The sequence below is a fragment of the Lissotriton helveticus genome, chromosome 5_1 (assembly GCF_964261635.1).
Source record: "Lissotriton helveticus chromosome 5_1, aLisHel1.1, whole genome shotgun sequence".
Taxonomy (NCBI): Eukaryota; Metazoa; Chordata; class Amphibia; order Caudata; family Salamandridae; genus Lissotriton; species Lissotriton helveticus.
Window position 1 is genome coordinate 207,361,600 of NC_136065.1, and position 18,763 is coordinate 207,380,362.

Below are 18,763 nucleotides of genomic sequence, written 5' to 3' on the forward strand. Positions count from 1 at the left end.
AGAGGCGTTGCAATGTCCAGCAGGTATCGCAGTTGTAAAGTGCACCGCACATACCAGAAATGTGGACTTCGTCTCGAAAGGCAATAGATATGCCGACGAAGTCGCGCGGTATTGCGCGGAACAAGGGTACTCTTTCACAGAGGTGGAAGTGGGTGGAATAAATGTAAGGACTGAATTAGCCATGATATTGGAAACTGTTGATACTTGGGACGAACTGACAAACATGCAAGAAAATGCTCCTGATTTTGAAAAAGAAACATGGGAAAAGGCAGGATGTGTAGTGGGTGAGTCCCATTTTTGGGTCTCAGCAGACGGCAGAGCAGTGTTGCCCAATGAGATGGTGAGCCCAATGGCCAGACACATACATGGTCCCGTACACCTAGGGAGAGACGCTATGCTGAGAGTGTTTAGACAGACCTGGTACAATCCTAAGTTTAGAATAGCAGCAGAAGCAGTGTGCCAGCGTTGTGTGACCTGTCAGCAGTTGAACGTAGGGAAAAGAACACCAGTTGCACTGAGCCACATAGGAAGGTCTGGAGGTCCATTCAATCGAATGCAGATAGATTTCATTGAAATGCCGAGGTGCAACCGCCTCCGCTATGTCCTGGTGGTTGTTTGTGTATTCTCCAGATGGGTTGAGGCATACCCTACACGTAGGTGCGACACCCTCACAGTGGCCAAGTTACTGCTTAGGGAACTCATTCCGCGCTTCGGGGTGCCGGCCTCTTTGGAATCAGATAGGGGAACGCATTTCAACAGCGAGCTTGTGAAGATGATTTGTGCGGCTCTGAACATAGATCAGAAATTGCATTGCAGTTACCGACCAGAAGCCTCAGGAATTGTGGAGCAGATCAATGGCACGATCAAAGCCAGAATTGCAAAAGTGTGTTCCTCAACGACCCTGAGTTGGCCTGACGCCCTGCCATTGGTCCTCATGAGCCTTCGTAGTACCCCAGACAGAAGAACGGGGTTGTCACCACACGAGGTGTTAATGGGGAGAGCAATGAGGCTGCCATCTGTCCCAACTACTGCACTGTTAAATATCACAGATGATATGATCCTGGACTATTGTAAGGGGCTGTCTGACGCCATTCATTCTGTGTCCCTTCAGGTGCAGGCTGCCGAGGTTCCATCGTGCCAGGGCCCGTGCCATGACCTGTACCCTGGGGACTGGGTCCTGGTGAAAAAACATGTGAGAAGAAGCTGCCTGGATGTTCGTTGGCGTGGGCCCTTCCAGATCATCCTGATCGCGAACACGGCTGTGAAGGTGGGAGGCCTGCCCAATTGGATCCACGCGTCACATACGCGAAGGGTTCCAGCACCTCTGGAAGAAACAGCTCCTCTCTCGGATAGACGTCCAGCAGAGGACCGAGAAGCCATAGAGGGGGCTAGCCAAGCTGTAGAGGTGCCAGCGGAAGCAGGGAACGAGTCTGACCAAGCTGAGGACGGTCAGTACAACAGCGAAACAGACGACGCTACAGAAGGAGAAAGTAGCTGGGAGTACGAGTCAGACACTGACAGGTCTGACAGAGAGCGAGAACAGACAAGAAGGCGAAGGAGTAGAAGGGCACGTGGAGAAGCTAATTGGCCGCAAAGAAGGAGCTCTAGCCTGAGGTCAACTCCAGAGATAACCCTTCCTCCGATATCAGAAGACTCAGACCCGGAAGAAGGTGCTCAGGGCGCTGAAGCACCGGACCGAAGAAGGTCAAGAAGAGTGCGTGTGCCTAGCAGAAGATACTCCACCCCTGAGTGGACATATCTGGCGACAAATGTCTTTGAAACAGGAGACAGGGAGGATTCGAGCGGTGGTGGTGTCCAGTTCTGAGCCCATCGTCACCGTGGAAATACGACTGTTGGTACCCGGAGTCGAACAAGAAGGGTCACTAACATTCATGCTCCCCAGACCTCCCCGCCTCAGCAAGTTAAAACACATGTTTCTCTCAGAATTGCAATTCCCCGACTTTGGTACAACGATAACAGCCCATGAAGAGCACAATCTTCGTTTGGAAATACTGAACTTTGCTATCGAAGCTGCAGGCACAAACCTGATAGTAGATGCTTAAAGGACTTTGTAAATAAAGCGAGCAGAAAAAGAAGATTACCTAGCGCCCAGGAAGCAGAGAATAGTAGGGACCTTCCCTTGAGTTGATGGAGAAGGGCTAGGGTTGTCTGTATTGAACTATTAAAGGACCTTTGCGAAGAAGGTTGTCAGCTTCCAGTTGTGTGGATTCTAAAGACAAAAAGAGTAAAAAGAGACTGTAAAGGAACGAGAAGAAAAGAACTTTGTGCCAAGATAAGAGAGAGCCATATTGTCTGACGAAATGGAAGCCGGCACCCAGAACCGCAGAGCTAAATGTATAATAGGTACACTAATAGTAGGAGTGATAATATTAATAGCTTTAGTGGTAACAATTTCTTATGTAAAGGGACATGAGGAAGAGGCGAAGGTAACTGATGTGAAATCTGTAGAAACGCTTACACCCACTGTTGCTGGTGAGAAAGGGGAAAACACTCACGAGAAAGCGTTATTAGCTACAGAAGCCCGCAGGTTACACGTAGATGAGTCCCAAGGAGACTTTAGGTCAAATGCTTATGCTAAACTCTTATATGAATACGTGGATGCCATGGAGGTTAAGGACTGTTACGTCTGCATGCAGTTGCCGGCGTCTGTAGATGAAGGCATTAGATATCATCACCTCCCGCTGACATATGGCATTACATGTAGCTTATTGCTTAGTATATTTTATGGGAGAGATAGTTTTGAATACTATTTCTCCAACTATGATTCAGTGTTGCCAGAAGTCCCAAATTATAAGCAGATGAACAAATGGGACTACTGGAAGAGTGAAGACAGATTGGCCAAGTTCTTCATTCCTTGGATTACCTTAGATACTTCACATGCCCGCAGAAATAACCTGACATGCAAGGTGTCAGAAGTCGAGAAGAAGTTCATAGGGCAGGTGGATGATCGTTACAGGAGACAAAAGATTTTGAAAAAATCAGGACAATGGAAAACAGATTGGACCGAGGAAGAGAAGGCACACAAGAGAAAGGGTAGTAGTGGTCCAATAGCTTTAGATAAGACGCAGAGAGGAAAGCTATGTCTACACCGAGCCAAAACGTACTACGAAAATGTATACGTGGGAGAAGTCAGCTGTGAACATGCTTTCAATATAGAGTACTATACTAAAGATTTCCTGAAGGGAATGCAAGTGATTCCAAATGTGTATTTTGTATGTGGAAGAAATGCCTACGTGAGACTACCTGACAACTGGTATGGATCATGTTACCTAGCAATTGTCTTCCCCAAAATATATCATGCACAAGACTTAGAGATCATCGAGGGCAAGACATCATCGAGGGGAAGGAGAGATATAGGAGATGCAGAAATGGTTGGAGATGTCTTTGGAGCTGTGTTCCCTCTTTTGGGACTAATCCTTAATGATGTTAAAATTAGACGACTGGCAACAGTCGTCGACAGGTTGTCTGCCAGCACTGCTCAGTCCTTAATGCTGGTAGAAGGAGAGATGCAATCGATAAGGGCTATGGTTCTTCAGAACCGTCTTGCGTTAGACGTCCTACTAGCAAAAGAGGGCGGAGTCTGTAAGGCTTTGAAGGTCCAGGAATGTTGTACTTACATTCCAGACAATTCAAAGCCCCTTGAGAAAGTTATTAGGAACATAACTGATATTCACAAGGAGATCGAAGACTTGAGTAGAGAAAATGTCTGGGAAAAGGTGGGCCACGGAATGAGTGAAGTTGGAGGGTGGATCTCCACCCTAGGCAAAAGCTTTGTGTGGTATATACTAAAACCTATCATCATAATATTGATCTGTGGGATCATATTGTGGGGATTGGTGAGGGTATTCAAATGGTACAGAGAAAAAAGGTCAGAAAGGGCCCAAAGAGAGCAGCTGCAGAGATTGGCTGCCATACAAGATAATCAGTACAGGAGTCTGAGGGCTCTGGAAACGCAGAGACAAGTTATGCTAGCAATAACTGCAGTTTAAATGTTAGTGATGACCCCGAGAGGTCATCAAAGGGGGGAACTGAGAGAGCGCAAACTGACCTAAATGTATGAGTGCATCACACTTACCCGTAGTAAGCACAAATCATGAGGAGAAATGCCATGAGTGCTAGTAGTATCTGCAATTATATTCTGAATGTATAGCTAATGTAGAGATTTAAGTAGAAGTGGAACTAATACAGAAATGTGTGACACTATATGATTTTATTAGATGTGATTATTCCTGAATCCATGTCGTGTAGCTGTTAAAATGTAAGATGGCATGTGGTTAAACGCAGAATGTGGTAGGCCTCAGGGCCAGAGCTAGAAGGGAAGGTGTTTCTTTTCACGACATAGATTGCACTAATGTTTTGGTCATTGCATTAATGGGCCATGATTTATAGATGTGTTTACTGAATAATAGAATAAGAGTATTAACATGCTTTAATTAATGAAGAAGTTGAATGCTATAATTATTATGAGAAATGCTGTAGGCCTGAAATGTTTTAACATTGATTTACACGTACTGATCTGGGCCGAGAAATGTTGCGAAACTTTTTGGAAGTCTATGAGAGTTGGGATCTTGGCTGCAGATGTCTGTCTGCAAGAGAAAAGGGGGGATCCAATTATAAATAATATGAATAGAGGTCTGTTCAGAAGACGGCCCAGACATGGAGGAGGGTTCCGGAATGTTTTAAGGGGTATCAGCGGGCCGGAGAAGAGTCTGAGAAGCAAGGTCAACTCCAACGTATGAGGCCCAATACAAAGCAGCATGGAAAAAGCCAGAAGCTACACCACGTGAGGGGCGTCTCACGAGGGGCGTCTCAAATGTTGTTGACTGTTTTGTATTAGGGACAGCACCCCTGGGTGGAGTTAGAGCAGATGCCTGAGGACCCTTTAGAGAGCGGATGGGTAGGCAGAGAGGGGTCATGACTGGAGAACTATAGGTTTTCACCAAGAGACTAAGAGTGAGTGACTTCCCTTGGGGGTCATTCACTGCTGACACCTTTTGTTAGGTTGAGACTTGGTTAAGTAGGGATACCATCTAGAGCAGGGTAGGGACAGCCTAACCTGTGTGTTTTCCCTCCAACTTAAATGAAGGAGAGATCTCAATATGCGTCAATGCTGATAGCTTTATTATTCTTAGAACTTGTGCTGGTAATTTCCGTTGCTCGTCTGAGGGCTTTCAGAGAGCACATGTATGTAGTTGGACCTGTGTATCTCGTGAATCTCATTCTGAGATGCCTGTATTTGCAGCTTATCCTAACCTTACAATAAACTTTTGAAAGCTAGAAATTGTTTGTGATCTTTTGGAGCGGGGTCCTTTATTGGGTGAACTAACTTGGTAAGAGATGCACTTTCTTCCCTCAATGACAGGCAACAAAGGTTCAGTCGACCAGATCGAGGTTTAGATCAATAGTGATAAGGTATCGATCAAAATCTCGCCCTTCCACCCGTGTGTTATCTGATGCTCTAGTCAGGTTACAGGGGAGTAGAGAAGAGCTACAGCAGACTTAAGCTGCTTAGCGATCTTTCCTTAGCTTCCTCAGAATGGTCCCCATTCTAGCAAACAGGTCCCCATTCTAGCCAAACACACTTGAGTTAAATTTTTCATCTCTCAAGGCATCCCATAGCAGGTTGATCATCATTCCACAACAAGAGTTTTCGTGGAAAATATGTCATAGAGGGGACAACTTTAACAAGAACTATTTTTGGTGCTTTGATGTTTGGTTGCTTATAACTGGAAGCAAGAATGAAGTACTATACGTGGTTGTAAGAAAGCTTAGCTTAACTGGAGTTCTAAGAAGAACTCTTGAACAAGTGTTATATTTTTTCAAAAGTCGATAATGACCTAACTGTTGTTATTACTATGATTTAGGTTTGGCAGGATCCCAACTTGGTAAAAGGATGGAGTCTGGATTGGTTTCAAACTCGAAGCCTGCCAGTGTAGGATGTGTGGCGAGAAAGTTGAGTGCATCTGGACTGTGTTATTTAGGAGTTAAAAATCGGAAATATCACCTTCTCAGCTATTAAAAATATGCTAGAGTGAAGGTAACCTTCCCTCCTTGGAAGTGGTATTCCGATAATTAATTGAAGTTGAAAGTATTACGAACTGTCATAAGCTAAGAGCATTTTTTGGGGTACTTGAGAATAATGGTAAATTGAGTCCAGAACGAAGAGAAATGCTAACAGAAGGATAACATATGTACTTTATGTTTTAACCATCTTTCGCAAATGGATATTATTTTGTATTTTACCCATTTTTTGTATTAAAGACTGTAGTTTAACGGCTTGCACGTTGCAAATAAACCTATAATTACAAGCCCATAAATGGAAAAATCTATGTAGGCACATTTTTCATATCTGAAAGCAAATACTGTATCTAAAAATATCAGGTGAGAGGCTAGTGAAAGGGAGGTCATGGATATATGGAGAGGTATTGTAAAGGGTAACCTCAAGGTAAAGAAAAGTTCTGGAATCTAGATAGACGTACCTAAGATAGCAACAACAATAATACCATGATATTGACATAATTTAAATAGCACATACCAATGCCTAGTTTGTTTCAGTATTGGATGGCAACAATCGATAAAAGGCAGAGTCAGTCCAGCTGAAATGTGAATGAAAGATAAGGCTACATGCAGATCTCAGCAAGTTAGTGCTCAACCCAGAATGTAAAACAACTCTTTAGCCTAAGTAACAGGGGTGGTGATACTTTAAGATTGGTCACCTAGAGACCACGGAAAATGTCAGCATGACCATTTATCTCACTGAGACATTTTGTTGGCTTGGCTCATCAAGGTCAAGGTAAGGCCTTGTTTCTTGAACCTACTAATGGAAACAGTATTTTATAGTAATTGTTCGGTTCCTTCTTTATTTCTAAATTGGAAGCATTAGCCTACCCAAGACATTTGCTGCAGTAGAGGATACAATCAATTAATAGAACTTATCACTCTGACCTATCACACAGAAGGATTTAGGATGCAACAAGCCAGGTCTTCAGTCTCTTCTGAAAAGTCAGATTTTGACTATCAGCAGATGTTGACCTAAAGGAAGGCCATTCCACAGCTTGTTTGTTGTTATGTCCCAATGTTCGACATCCTGTCCTTAATCTTCAGAAGGAGCAATAGTGAAACAGACTGCCTGAGACCTCAGTCTTTGGCAGTATGAAGTAAGGACGGATGAACGAGTTGCCGCACACAGGTGATTTCTTTACATTTTGTATATGACTATGGATATGTCAGTTAAGTGGGAGACGGAAACAACATGGGGCACATTTGGGCTCATGATAACTTACGTATATGTTGCCGCAATGATATATGATTTGGGAATATAATTTGTCTGTTTAAGTCGAGCACTATGTGGGATGGAGCATACTTATGATAGCGCAAACACATAGGAATCAACAGCGTAACACGGGTGCTTTAGTCAATTGCTGCTTTTTCTTTGCCAATTGTGTGCGTGCTAACTGGGTGTGCATCAAACATGCATAAATTATTGACAAAGATCATGTTCTGACTTGTCTTAACTGGTAGGGACTTGAGCGATTTTAGAAGAGGTAATGAAGGTTATTCCATAAGTACCGTTTGTTACAATAGATATTGGTCTTGTTTTTTAAAATGCATGCGCTGAACTTCAGCATTTGTACACATTGAGGAATATGATGATACGTTCAGGTTTCTAGTCAAAATTTGTGAACACACTGTTGCCACAACATTGACACACATTATGAGGTAATATATGTATTTTTACGGCTGCCTTCTGGTGGTGGATTTTGGATACCACAGTGGTGAGCCCGGTTACAGGTGTAGACGAATATTGGGGCATTCACTGTTTGGAAATGGAAACGCATGTGTAGTGAAAAATAATCCAGACAATGATATGCAATATGCTTGAGTATGGTTGGCTCCCTATTATCACCCAGCCCATCCCAAATGGATATGCGATTATTTTTCTGTCAATGTTAGATGTACTTTTAATGTGATTACATAAAATCTTTGTGACTGTTATTCTGTTTGTTAGAAGCACTAATAAAGTGATTTCAAAAAAGTATGAAATCACTCTCTTGCATAAACAAGTGAAGAGATGGAGTTTCATAAATCTCTTTTACCAGCACTTTGGATTGCATATTTTCACAAAACGTTATTATAAATTCTATTGCTTGACATGAATTCTCTCTGCCCCAAAAATATTTCTTCATTAGTCCTTGTGACTGTATGTTTTTGTGTTATAATAGTATGCTTTTTGTTCAGTCCATGTTACTGTGTTTGTAACATTAGCATGTTTTTAATTGTTTTAGAAGATTTTTCTAATAATCTATTTTCTACAATTTTGTATGTTGTAGCGTTGGCTGCTTGTATATGAAGAAATCACAAATAAAGAATCTTCTCAAATGAAATAGTCTGGAAAGACCTCTACATTTTGATTCTTGGACTGAACGTTCAAAAAAACGTTGGAAGTGAATTTGATTTATTTGTTGCCCCTCCTATTCGATATACTATTTCTTTAAAGAAATGAATTGGCAGATCTCCGATGACTGGTGGCCCATGTAATCAGTTAAGTGGATCAGTTAAAAGAGTCTACAAGTGCAGAAACAGGACAGGCATCACCATGTTTGTGGTCACACTAGTTGAATCACCCAGTCAGCTGAAGAGGGGATCTAGAGCCAGGTGAATGGAAATCTGCTGTACCACTTGTACAGTCTAAAGGCATGCAGACAATGTTCACCAAAGAACAGGCCCTACAGTAAGATTTCAAGACCTAGTCATTAATTGAAGATAGCAGAGACAGGACCCTGTTAACCGGACAGCGAGATGGCAGGATTTAGTCAAGTACACATCTGGGGCTCCAAAAACACAAAGTGAGGATATGCAGATAAAGTAGAATCAGAGCCATATAGATGGGAGATTGTTGATGCGACTCTGGTGGGGTAAGAGGAGCAAGAACAGACCACAGAAATCCTGCATTAAGTACAGAGAGAGAGAGAGAGAGAGAGAGAGAGAAAGAGAGAGAGAGAGAGAGAGAGGGGGGGGGGAGGGGGGTTGCCTTGTGTTCAGGGCTTTCCAGTGTCTATCTCTTCAATAAAGGCCGCTCATGTCATGTCCACAAGGTTTTCCTCAGACAGCCAATCTCCCCAACGAGGATGTGTCCTATTGATTCTGGTCCCCATGGAGTCCAGAGTTGGGGGTATGCGTAGTGCACCATGCACAGGCTCCATGACACACTGATCCAGCAGTAGATCCTAAGAGCGCATGGTGCCTCCACCACCTCTGCCAAAAACTGCCTGCCTCTGGGGTGGACTCAGGAATCGAAGATATCAGGGTCAAAATCCTCTCTTCATCACCTCTTTCATCCAAATTACATGCTGTATCAGTGGAGAGCAGTCCTGCGTGGTAAGAGGGAGGATGACAGAATGACCATATTTGGCTTTCAGGGGCACAAAGACTGATCTCCTCAGTGCCCTCTGAGTTCCAGCATTACTAGACCCAGATCAAGGCACAGTTGGGAGCTCCTCACTGCACACAAATGCTGCAGTCATGTGTGTCTGAGAGAAAAATGGAAAACCGTCCTATATAATCCCAGGACAAGCACCACCCCATAACAGTGACTTTTGAGATCTTTACTGCATTAAACAGATGCTTGTTTTGCATTTTCTTTAAACATTCACAGCCCTGCAACCCATTGACCGATATTTGCTGTTTTAGTACCATTTCTCTTATTAAACTGCATCCCTTTTTGTCTTGCTTATGAGGTTTCTAAATTGTTAATCTGTTTTATTTGCCTTAATCTTTTAGGGATGATAAAAAGCTTTATTCATGTTTTGTTTGGAGGAAGCCTGTCTCTGAGCTACTGTTGCCAAAGATACAAGATTACTCTTAGTTTGTGGCTACGCTCTTGAAGACGCCGATGATGAAAATAGGCACTGTACGTTGCAAGTCTACCACTTATCATTAGTCACACACTGAGAAGTAGGAGAGTATAGGTCGCTTTTCAAGAGAGGTAAAACTGGCAAAGTACAATTCTTTGAAAAACTGCCTTCACCCACAAAAATGTGTGGCAATCGTCATCATTGTGCTGCTAGACACACCTCAGCACAGACCAATGCATGAGGTGGAGCAATTGGGTGGGGAAGACAGTACATACATATAGAAAAGGTCGGGATCATAAAGAAAATAAGTACAGGCAAACTGGTTAAAACTAACTCAGGGATATCCCACTGTCTATTTCATTCATGGATTCTCTGGTGAGGGTTAAAAGGTTTCTCAATACCAGTGGATGGTGGTGAAGCAGGTGGATTATGCACCATGCACCCCTCCACTCTGCACAGGAGTTGACATGTTTCAGCCGGATATTGTGTCTTCCCCGGCTTTCTTCAGGACGTTAGATTCCGTTTCTTCCTACCTTTTGTATATACCTCAGTTGGTATATTGATTACTATACCTGTAATTTTACTTAGGTCCTGTAAGAACACTCCATATAGGCTCGAGTTTCACTGTCGTACCTGCTCAAACTGGCGCTGGAATGAGGGTGACCCCCTGTAGCCACACATTCATCAAGGTGGGTTCGCCACTGGCTCAGTGTCCCTCCCAGCGCCATGTACATCACTCACATATGCATGGCCAGACAGAGTGACTAAATCAGTCTTTATACAATACCCAAAACGTTTCTTTTTTAATCATCCCACACATTGGAACAAATGGATTCTTCTGGGCAAATTTACGCACAACTCTTTACATATTTCAATGGGTACTTCAACCTTCTTCTGCAGTCTTGGCTTCCATCGTCATATGCAGACTTCGACCATTGCTCCTTCTGAAATACCTTCCATCTCCTAGCTATTACTTTAGATGAAATATTATAGGACGCTCAGTTTTGCAACATTTAAAGAAATCCCAACCAGATTATAAGAGACCAGCTGATGCTCCTTGTCAAGCAGTCCCTTCATAGAAACTGGGGGATAGAATTTAGCTCTCTACACTTTATCTGTGTATTCTTGGGGCCCATCCTAAGTTCCTAATTTAAGATTTCAGAGTTGGTGGGGGCTATAAGAGTTAGGTAACAGTTACCTGATAGAAAATCTACACTGTGGTACTTACTTCACTGGTGAGACCTGCTTTGTCAATACCAGGAAACCATCTCCTGACTACTTTGATTGGTGGGTCTCCAGAATATGAGGCTGAAGCTATCTTAGACTCTAGAATTCCTCATGGCCAACAACAGTATTTAATTGCTCTGATAGGGAATGATATGGTTTACCCCTCTTGGGAACCTACTTCTTTCCTCCATGCTTCCCTATTAGTCAAGGCTTTTTATGCTCAGTATTCCGATAAACCGAGAGTTGTTGACAAATCCAATCAGGAAAGTTTTTGGGGAGGCAGGTTATCTCAGCACAGCACCCCGTTTCTAAATGCCCTCTTAACGCACCAACTTTAGAATCTGAAAGTACATACCCAGACACGCCTCCTCAACACCACACCGGTTCCCACAGACCTGGAAATTGCATCACAAGTGACAAAACCTGACTGCATTACCTGCTTTGAGGCAGGAATCCTATTCTGATGGAGAAATAGGAAATGTTACCTCTACTCTATTTTTCAGGCAGTTTTTATACAGTCTCCCACAAATGAAGGGTATTAATGACAGTCAAACAGGAAGCATTTGCTGATTTTAAAGATGAGCTTAATGAGGCAATAACTTTATTACCACGTGTCTAGGAACTTAGACTCCCTGCTGATAGAGGGGCCTTTTTTATCGACCCTGGTAGCCTGAAGGCCCTACATGGCCCTGCTAGAGAAACTCTGAAAATATGCTTGAAATCCCTCAAGTTTGCTATGCATGATCAACAAATTAGATCCCACAAAATACCTGAATCCCGGGGTTATAGACCCAAGGCAAAGGCCAAAAAGACATGCCTTGGGCTAATAGTATGCACTAGGCCACAATAATGTTGAAGAATGCATTTCTGCTGCACTGAAAAATAACGTGGCAAATTGGCCTAATGTGAAGTAGTAATTTTCCACCACCTCAAGACCAACGCCCTCTCACACGTACACAAGACTCAGCTGGTGCAGAGGCAGATTGACACATTTCAGGGACTTTCCACTGAAGTCTTGTTTTGAAACTTAGCTTGCCGAAATAAGCCACAAGCTTCTTGCAAAACTAGCACCTAGCGTAAGTTTCCGCTCTCTCATATATTTTTAGAAATGTACAGGACAAGAAGTCTTTGTTTATGTTCTGCGGTCAAGCATGGCCAACCACCCGTTAGGACACCTGACCGTCCCCACTGTCCTAGGACAATGCGGTCAAAACCACCTGCGTCAGAAAATACGTCAGAACAGTGTTAGTTCTGCATTTTTCAGGTATATTAGATTCAGCCCGTCAAATCTGAAGCCAGAGCTCTGCTGATGCGACCTGTGCATGCAAGTTCTCCGGCCAGCCGATTATCTGACTTGGGACGTCAAATCCTCTCTCTCAGGTGGTGGACTTCCTAAGCCAGATAATACTTTTGTCTTTTTAAATCTCTGTCCATGCTCTGTATTTTCCATTCACACCCAATTCCTTGCATCTTTTAGGTTCCCTTAAGCTATTAGGCCCTGCTGGGATAATCTCCATAGTTAAGGTGCTTCTAGGCACTAGACTTTATAGAGTGTTCTGCTTTCCCTAACTAATTTCAATTGTGCCTTTTAAAAGATCCCAGTCTTTTGCACCTTGGATCTCTTTAGAATGTTTAACCTGCATGGGTAATTCTCTTCAGAAAAGCACATTTGTAGGCGCTATGTTTTCATAGAATATATTCTTAGCCTTTTTGAATCGCCTACTGATTTCAATTAGACCGTTTTACAGGTCCTCATTCCAGCCTGTTTTCTAGGCTCTTGCACATAATAAATGTGAACTTGCGTTTTTTTAATCCTGACAGATTGAAGTCAGACTTTCAAACGTTTCATTGCTCAGGCTGATCAATTAATAAATAAATTTTCTGATGTACTTAAGACTTAACAAATAAAATGCCACTTCAAATGTGATCTTTGTCATCTCATATCTTTGTTCCTTGTTCCTCAGTGAAGTGTTGCGTCGGTGACCTGTGACCACGGCTCATGACCACAGCGGGGTGGTTTGTGGCTTGTGACCCCACCCTAGAGGGGCTTCTTTTCTCCCCTTATCACTGCCAAGAGGCATTGGAAGAAAGGTACCTCGCTTGCCCTCTGATGCCAAAACCTGCACATTCAGTCTCTTCAGTGTTGAATTGGCTTACATACATAAGAGATGGTCCTTGCCACTACAGAAGTAGACTGAGGCTTCATCCAGGATTTCTTTGCATGATTTTTAAAGGTTTCATTAAAAGACCGACCAGTCTCTGCCACTTGCTTATCTGTCAAAAACTCTGTAAAGAGAGGTGTTTTGCTTGCTCCATGTGAAGAGATATATTTAATGACTCATTTGCCTTTTCATTTACTCTGTCTCTGGGAAAGTGTCAGCTTCACTGAATTTTTGCAGGTCAACAAGCATGTACGAATCAGTGTTCTGTCTAGGCCACAAAATGTCTGCCTCACTGTCCTCATCTTCATCAATGGCATTCTATTGGACGAACGATAGGAACAGACCCAACAGCTCATCTATCCATACTATTGTGTGGAGTTTTGTATCTGTGGGAATTAAGATTACCTGAAGTAATGTTGTCTTTTGTCTAACAGACTGCAAAACTGCATAAGTGCTTAATGATAGTGCCACTGATGCCATGGTGCCACCAGTTCAGAGCCTGCACATACAATGGAGGAGGCAGAGTGCCATATGTCCCATGCAGGCCCATTGTCGTAATCCCTAGGTTAGCATGAGCACGCTGTAGACTACCCTCTGCTTTGCACAAGTTACTATACAAGCGTATTTTTATCTTTGTGCCACACTGTACTTTCGCACAGGACCTGCTGTTGTTTTAACGTTATGTTCTTTCCTGGGATTTAGTTAGAACACCGTAGACAAGGTTAAACAGGAATGCCTCTTGTTATTCTGTTCTGGTCAGGCGCTAGCACCTAGACAAAACACGCAAATGCAGCTGCTGTTTAGGGACACGTACTTTTGATATATAGGTATACACAGACAAGCAACACCACACTTGGAGAGGGATCTTTCCAGGGAAAAGATTGTGATTGCACTTGATATGTTGAACTTTCATCTGTCCATGCTAAGGTATTGGGCCCGGTGCACACACCCAGAGATCTTCCAATATATAATCACAGTGCTTCCATAGAAGGGGAGGGGGGTTAGGCTACCCTGTCAGATATAATGATAGCTCCTTTTATGATCAATGGATTACCTACTATGCTGACCGTATTTGTGTTAGGCATGCTGTTATTTATTGTGGCACATATACCGCATAATAGAGCACAATAGTTGAAAATAAAATGTTTTAACTTTCCAGATCAGATCTTATTGTGGACTAGTATGAGTGGGAGAGTGAAAGGGTGTGTCCTGTCATTGCAATTCCCGACAGGAATGGGAGTGTCGTGTTCTGGGGTCTCTAATCACTTGTTCCTCTGTGAGTGAGTGGGAGGGCAAGTGAGAATCTATAGCTAGTTGGTCCCGGGCTCATGGGTACTAAGGTGATAGGATGACCCAGTCCCTGCCTACTAAGGTTCTATAATCCCAAGCACAGTTCTGTGCCTGCGCAGAATCTCTGCAACAGGAGGAAAGGTTGGAATTGAAGTCAGTGCCAAGGCGCAAGCCGAAGAGGACTTCGGATGAGACATTTGTCTCAATAGTACTTCACCCAAAGAAGAATCCAAGAATCCCCCAGATCCACAATGGAGGCACTCAAAGGTGCTACAGAGATTTTAAGAAGACATGATTTTCTTAAAATCCTCAAGGTACTCAACAGAAGCCCCTTTATAGGGAGATGTATTTGTTTGGTAGAAGTAGAGCCAAGATGGCCTTGAAAATGGCTTGGACAAAAATAGAGGGATGAAGTCTCTTAGGTCCTCTAATTTTTTGTGCTTGGTGGAAGAATGGTTCCTCTTATCTTTCCCTTCTTAGGCTGTCCCCAAGAACTGCTTCATGAATAAAAGGAGGTGTGGGCATGATCCGAGACTTGGAAGGAGACATGAATTTTGATTTATAAATAGCCATTAGAAGCACTGCCTCTCTCTCCGTAAGAGCCTCAGGTTGTATTAAGAAACTGAGGTTGAATGACACAGCCTCACATGCCCATCCTAAACACCAAAAACACTGTGGAAGAGTGTCAGTCGCAGGTGTCTGTCTTCTGCAGGAAAGACGAGCCTTGGGAATGATATAATCGCACAGAAAAATGACAATTTTCCTTTCTTGAAATGAAAAAACATTCAGTTATTAGCCACAAAGGCTGGCTGCAGATCTGTACCGTTTACATGTGCAGAATGAAAAGAACTGACATCACTAGCACCAGTGCACTTGATATACTCTAATCTTATATCAGATTAGGAATCCATAAAGCTTCAGTGATGATGTTGTTCGGCGCCACCTGGCACTAATGAAAAGCTACTGTAGATTTGATTTTTCTACATCCATTTAGATGCATGGATGAGGGGATGGGGGATGACCTGTGGGGAAAACTGTGAAAGCCTCAAACCATTACAAGATAATATTAGAATCTATGCATCTGGGTATATTGTTTTGGTCAAGCTGTGTTTTAATGTGCACATTTTTACTAAAGAAAACAAGGCCGAGAGCACAAGCTAGAGTAATACTAGATTAATTTGGCCTGTGCTGTGGTATAGGGATGGAATTTGAACATTGTACTGTAAACATAAATGGGTTAACATACAATTATTATAGCATGTTTTAATGGGACACATTTCTTTTTTCTGGCATGGAATAAAACATTTACTCACAGGCAATTCAAATGATCCTTGGGTGTATAAGATAGTGGCTTATTTAGTGGTAATGTAGCTACAAAGAGTAAAACACTGTACAAAGTGAGAGATTAGAAGGCATGAAGAGATGGAATGGGAGGAGAAGGTGGTCTACAGCCTGAGCAGTGGGAGAGAGGCAAATATTTTTTATCTTGAAAACTTTTTACTCACTGGCAATCCAACTGGTCCTTGGGGTCCTGTATTGCCTTCCTCCCCCTAAAGACAGAAACACAAGCCTTGTGAAACTTTAGCAACAGCAGTGAGTAGCAAGATATGTTCACTAGAGATGACTGGAGGGAGGTTATTTTATAATTTTCACTCCAGGTTACTAGTCTCTCTAAATACGACATTAACTTGCCATAGTACACACTGAGTAATCTTCTGACACTGAGACAATTAAAAAAAATCAATAAGCAAATAACAATAAAATCATATAGTAATCCAATGACGGAAACACTCACAGCTGGTCCTGGGGCTCCCTGAAATCCCAAGGCACCTTTCACTCCCATTGGGCCCTGTAAAGAGAAGATTTTTGGTTCTTACTGAAATTATGGACTCCCTAGTAAATGTTCCAGTTTCTTTAAAAAAACAACACATTTATTATAAAAAGTCAGTCTCGTTTTTCTATCAAATATGATTAGGCAAATGCCTGCACAGTGTGTAAAAAAGTGATTCTTGGAATTTCTTGAATTAATCTCTAGACCACTCAATTATTCTGCCTGCATTCCATCAGTTTTTTTCTCATTTGTGCCATTGCAGAGAGCTACCAAATGTTAGGTCATGCTACCAGCGTTCGTATTGTACAGTTCAACCATTTCCATTGTCCTGTACACTTTCTGTGTCTGAAGGTAATTTTCTTGAATGGGACACAAATATGCCTCAAAAAGAACTGCTCGTCCCAAACTGATAGGCCACCTTCCCTTAGAACGGCGACACAAGCAACCCCTGATGTCATATCGCATTTTTGGCCCTATCAGTGAGGTGCAACTTGTGGCACATAAACCTCACGAACTATATCTGGACACACTTGTGGTACTCAGGTAAACATCACAAAAGTGATGAATGGCAACAGTTGAATTATTATGAGCCATTAGTTACCACTCTGGGTGCATTTCCTTTCACCGCTCTGTAGCTCATCTGCACCATTGCTATATGAGCACTCAATGTACTGGACGTTGTGTTCACTTTCATTACCACTGCCCAGAGTTAACTAGTGCCACTAGCATACCTTGCCAGCTGCTGATGCATTTCAGTTTGTATGACTGACTGACGGAGAATCACGGTGGCATCCTATCTTGTGCGGCTTCAGTGAATTTCTTGCAGTCAGAGCCACCTCTTGTCCTCCATGAGAGTTTCCTGGGTGGCACACCCTTTCCTTTCTCTCTCTTACCTATATAGTCTGCTCTGAACTGAGCAGAACATCATCTCTCTCCATTTCTGGCAAGTGGCTTCCCTCAAAAAAGCCCCTGTCTTAACTAAGAGAGGGAGAATCGATGATAACTTCAACAAGAAGCTTCACCAGAGGCAAGCAACATCTTCTGAATCCCAGACACATGGCAGGCACACCATAGTGTCCACAGGTCTGCAGAACTCTGTTCCCAGGGGTTTCCAGGATGGCACAACAGGCACTGTGCAGGCGGAGCAGCCAGAGGCCATATGATGGAAGTGCAGTTACTTATAACTTGTGTGGGGCCACTGCGGAATTGGTGTAGAGTGTTCAGGGTCTCCCATGCCTGTTCAACGCCTTCCTCAAGACAGGAGTGTTTTCCTCTGGTGGGAGGGAAAACATTGTTCAAGCTTGGTTTCTCTCTTGGCGTGAGAAAACCTTGCCACAAGAATATTAAAGGGTTCTTTACATAATCAGTGAGAGACCGTGGCATAAGGCCAAATGATGCCACCCCTCCCCCCAGAATGTGACATGGGGTGGTCGAGTATCCCAAATTTCACAGATATTTATTGACCATGGCCTGAATGGAGGGGCTCCTGAAAGGGTCGTGTTATTGAAGTCAGAAACCCAAATGAAGGCAAAAATATTCGGAATTTTATATTTTTTTCTCCCCCGCCGCACACATACTACTCTATGGCAGCTGCCACTGTTGTCCTTGCGTAATACTTATGTGACTTTATAACCACTTAATGCTTTATTGTTCAACTATGATGCTTATGAATCCCCTCATGTACTTCTGGTAAACGTTATCACATAACATGTAAAGCACTCGTATACCTTCGGGTCTAGCTAATGATATATGAAACTAAAAAATAATAATACTAATATGACCATCAGTGAGTTTGTGAGACAAGACAGAGCCAGTCTGTATGGCAAGGAAGACGTCTGTGATAAGAGCGCATATATGTAAAAACAGTGCTTATAAAAGAAGTTGAGTGTGAATGTGTGTCTAAGACCGATAGAATGAGTGCATGATAATGGAGTGTGCGATGGGTCACATATGTGAAAGTGGGATGAGAGGTCTGTGATGAAAAATAAGGTTTGCTCTAGAGTAACGATGTGCATGCATGAAAGTCGCAGCAAGGAGATATGTGTCCATGGAGGAGAGGGGAACTGTGACACAAGCAGGTATGTTATGTGAGAAAAAGACTGTGTGTATGGCTGCACTGTGTGCGAGAGTCCAGAATGGGGGGGGGGGGGGAATTAGAGAGAATTTTTTTTCACAGGAGACCTGGAAAAGGGGATGTCTTAGTGAGTTAGGGGGTGTTTAAGAGGCTGTGTGTGAAAACTGGACTGTGGTAGCATCCGCAGACTCTACCTGATGGCCCAGTACTTTACAGCGTCTAGGTAAGCACTCTTGGAGGAGGCAGAACTGGGTCAGAGAGGGGATACACAAGCGGAGGAACATCACAGTGAGTGTGCTAGAGG

General features: G+C 43.0%; 1 protein-coding gene across 1 annotated transcript in view; it reads right to left on the minus strand.

The window, feature by feature from the left end:
• LOC144752426 (uncharacterized) overlaps positions 1-18,763 on the minus strand; it is a 1,170,660-nt gene that overhangs the window by 751,036 nt on the left and 400,861 nt on the right. The window contains exons 16-17 of the mRNA XM_078640356.1: positions 16,350-16,403; positions 16,060-16,104 (exon numbers count right to left, since the gene is read on the minus strand). Coding sequence (XP_078496482.1) covers positions 16,060-16,104; positions 16,350-16,403 — 99 coding nt within the window. The remainder of the gene's footprint in view (positions 1-16,059; positions 16,105-16,349; positions 16,404-18,763) is intronic.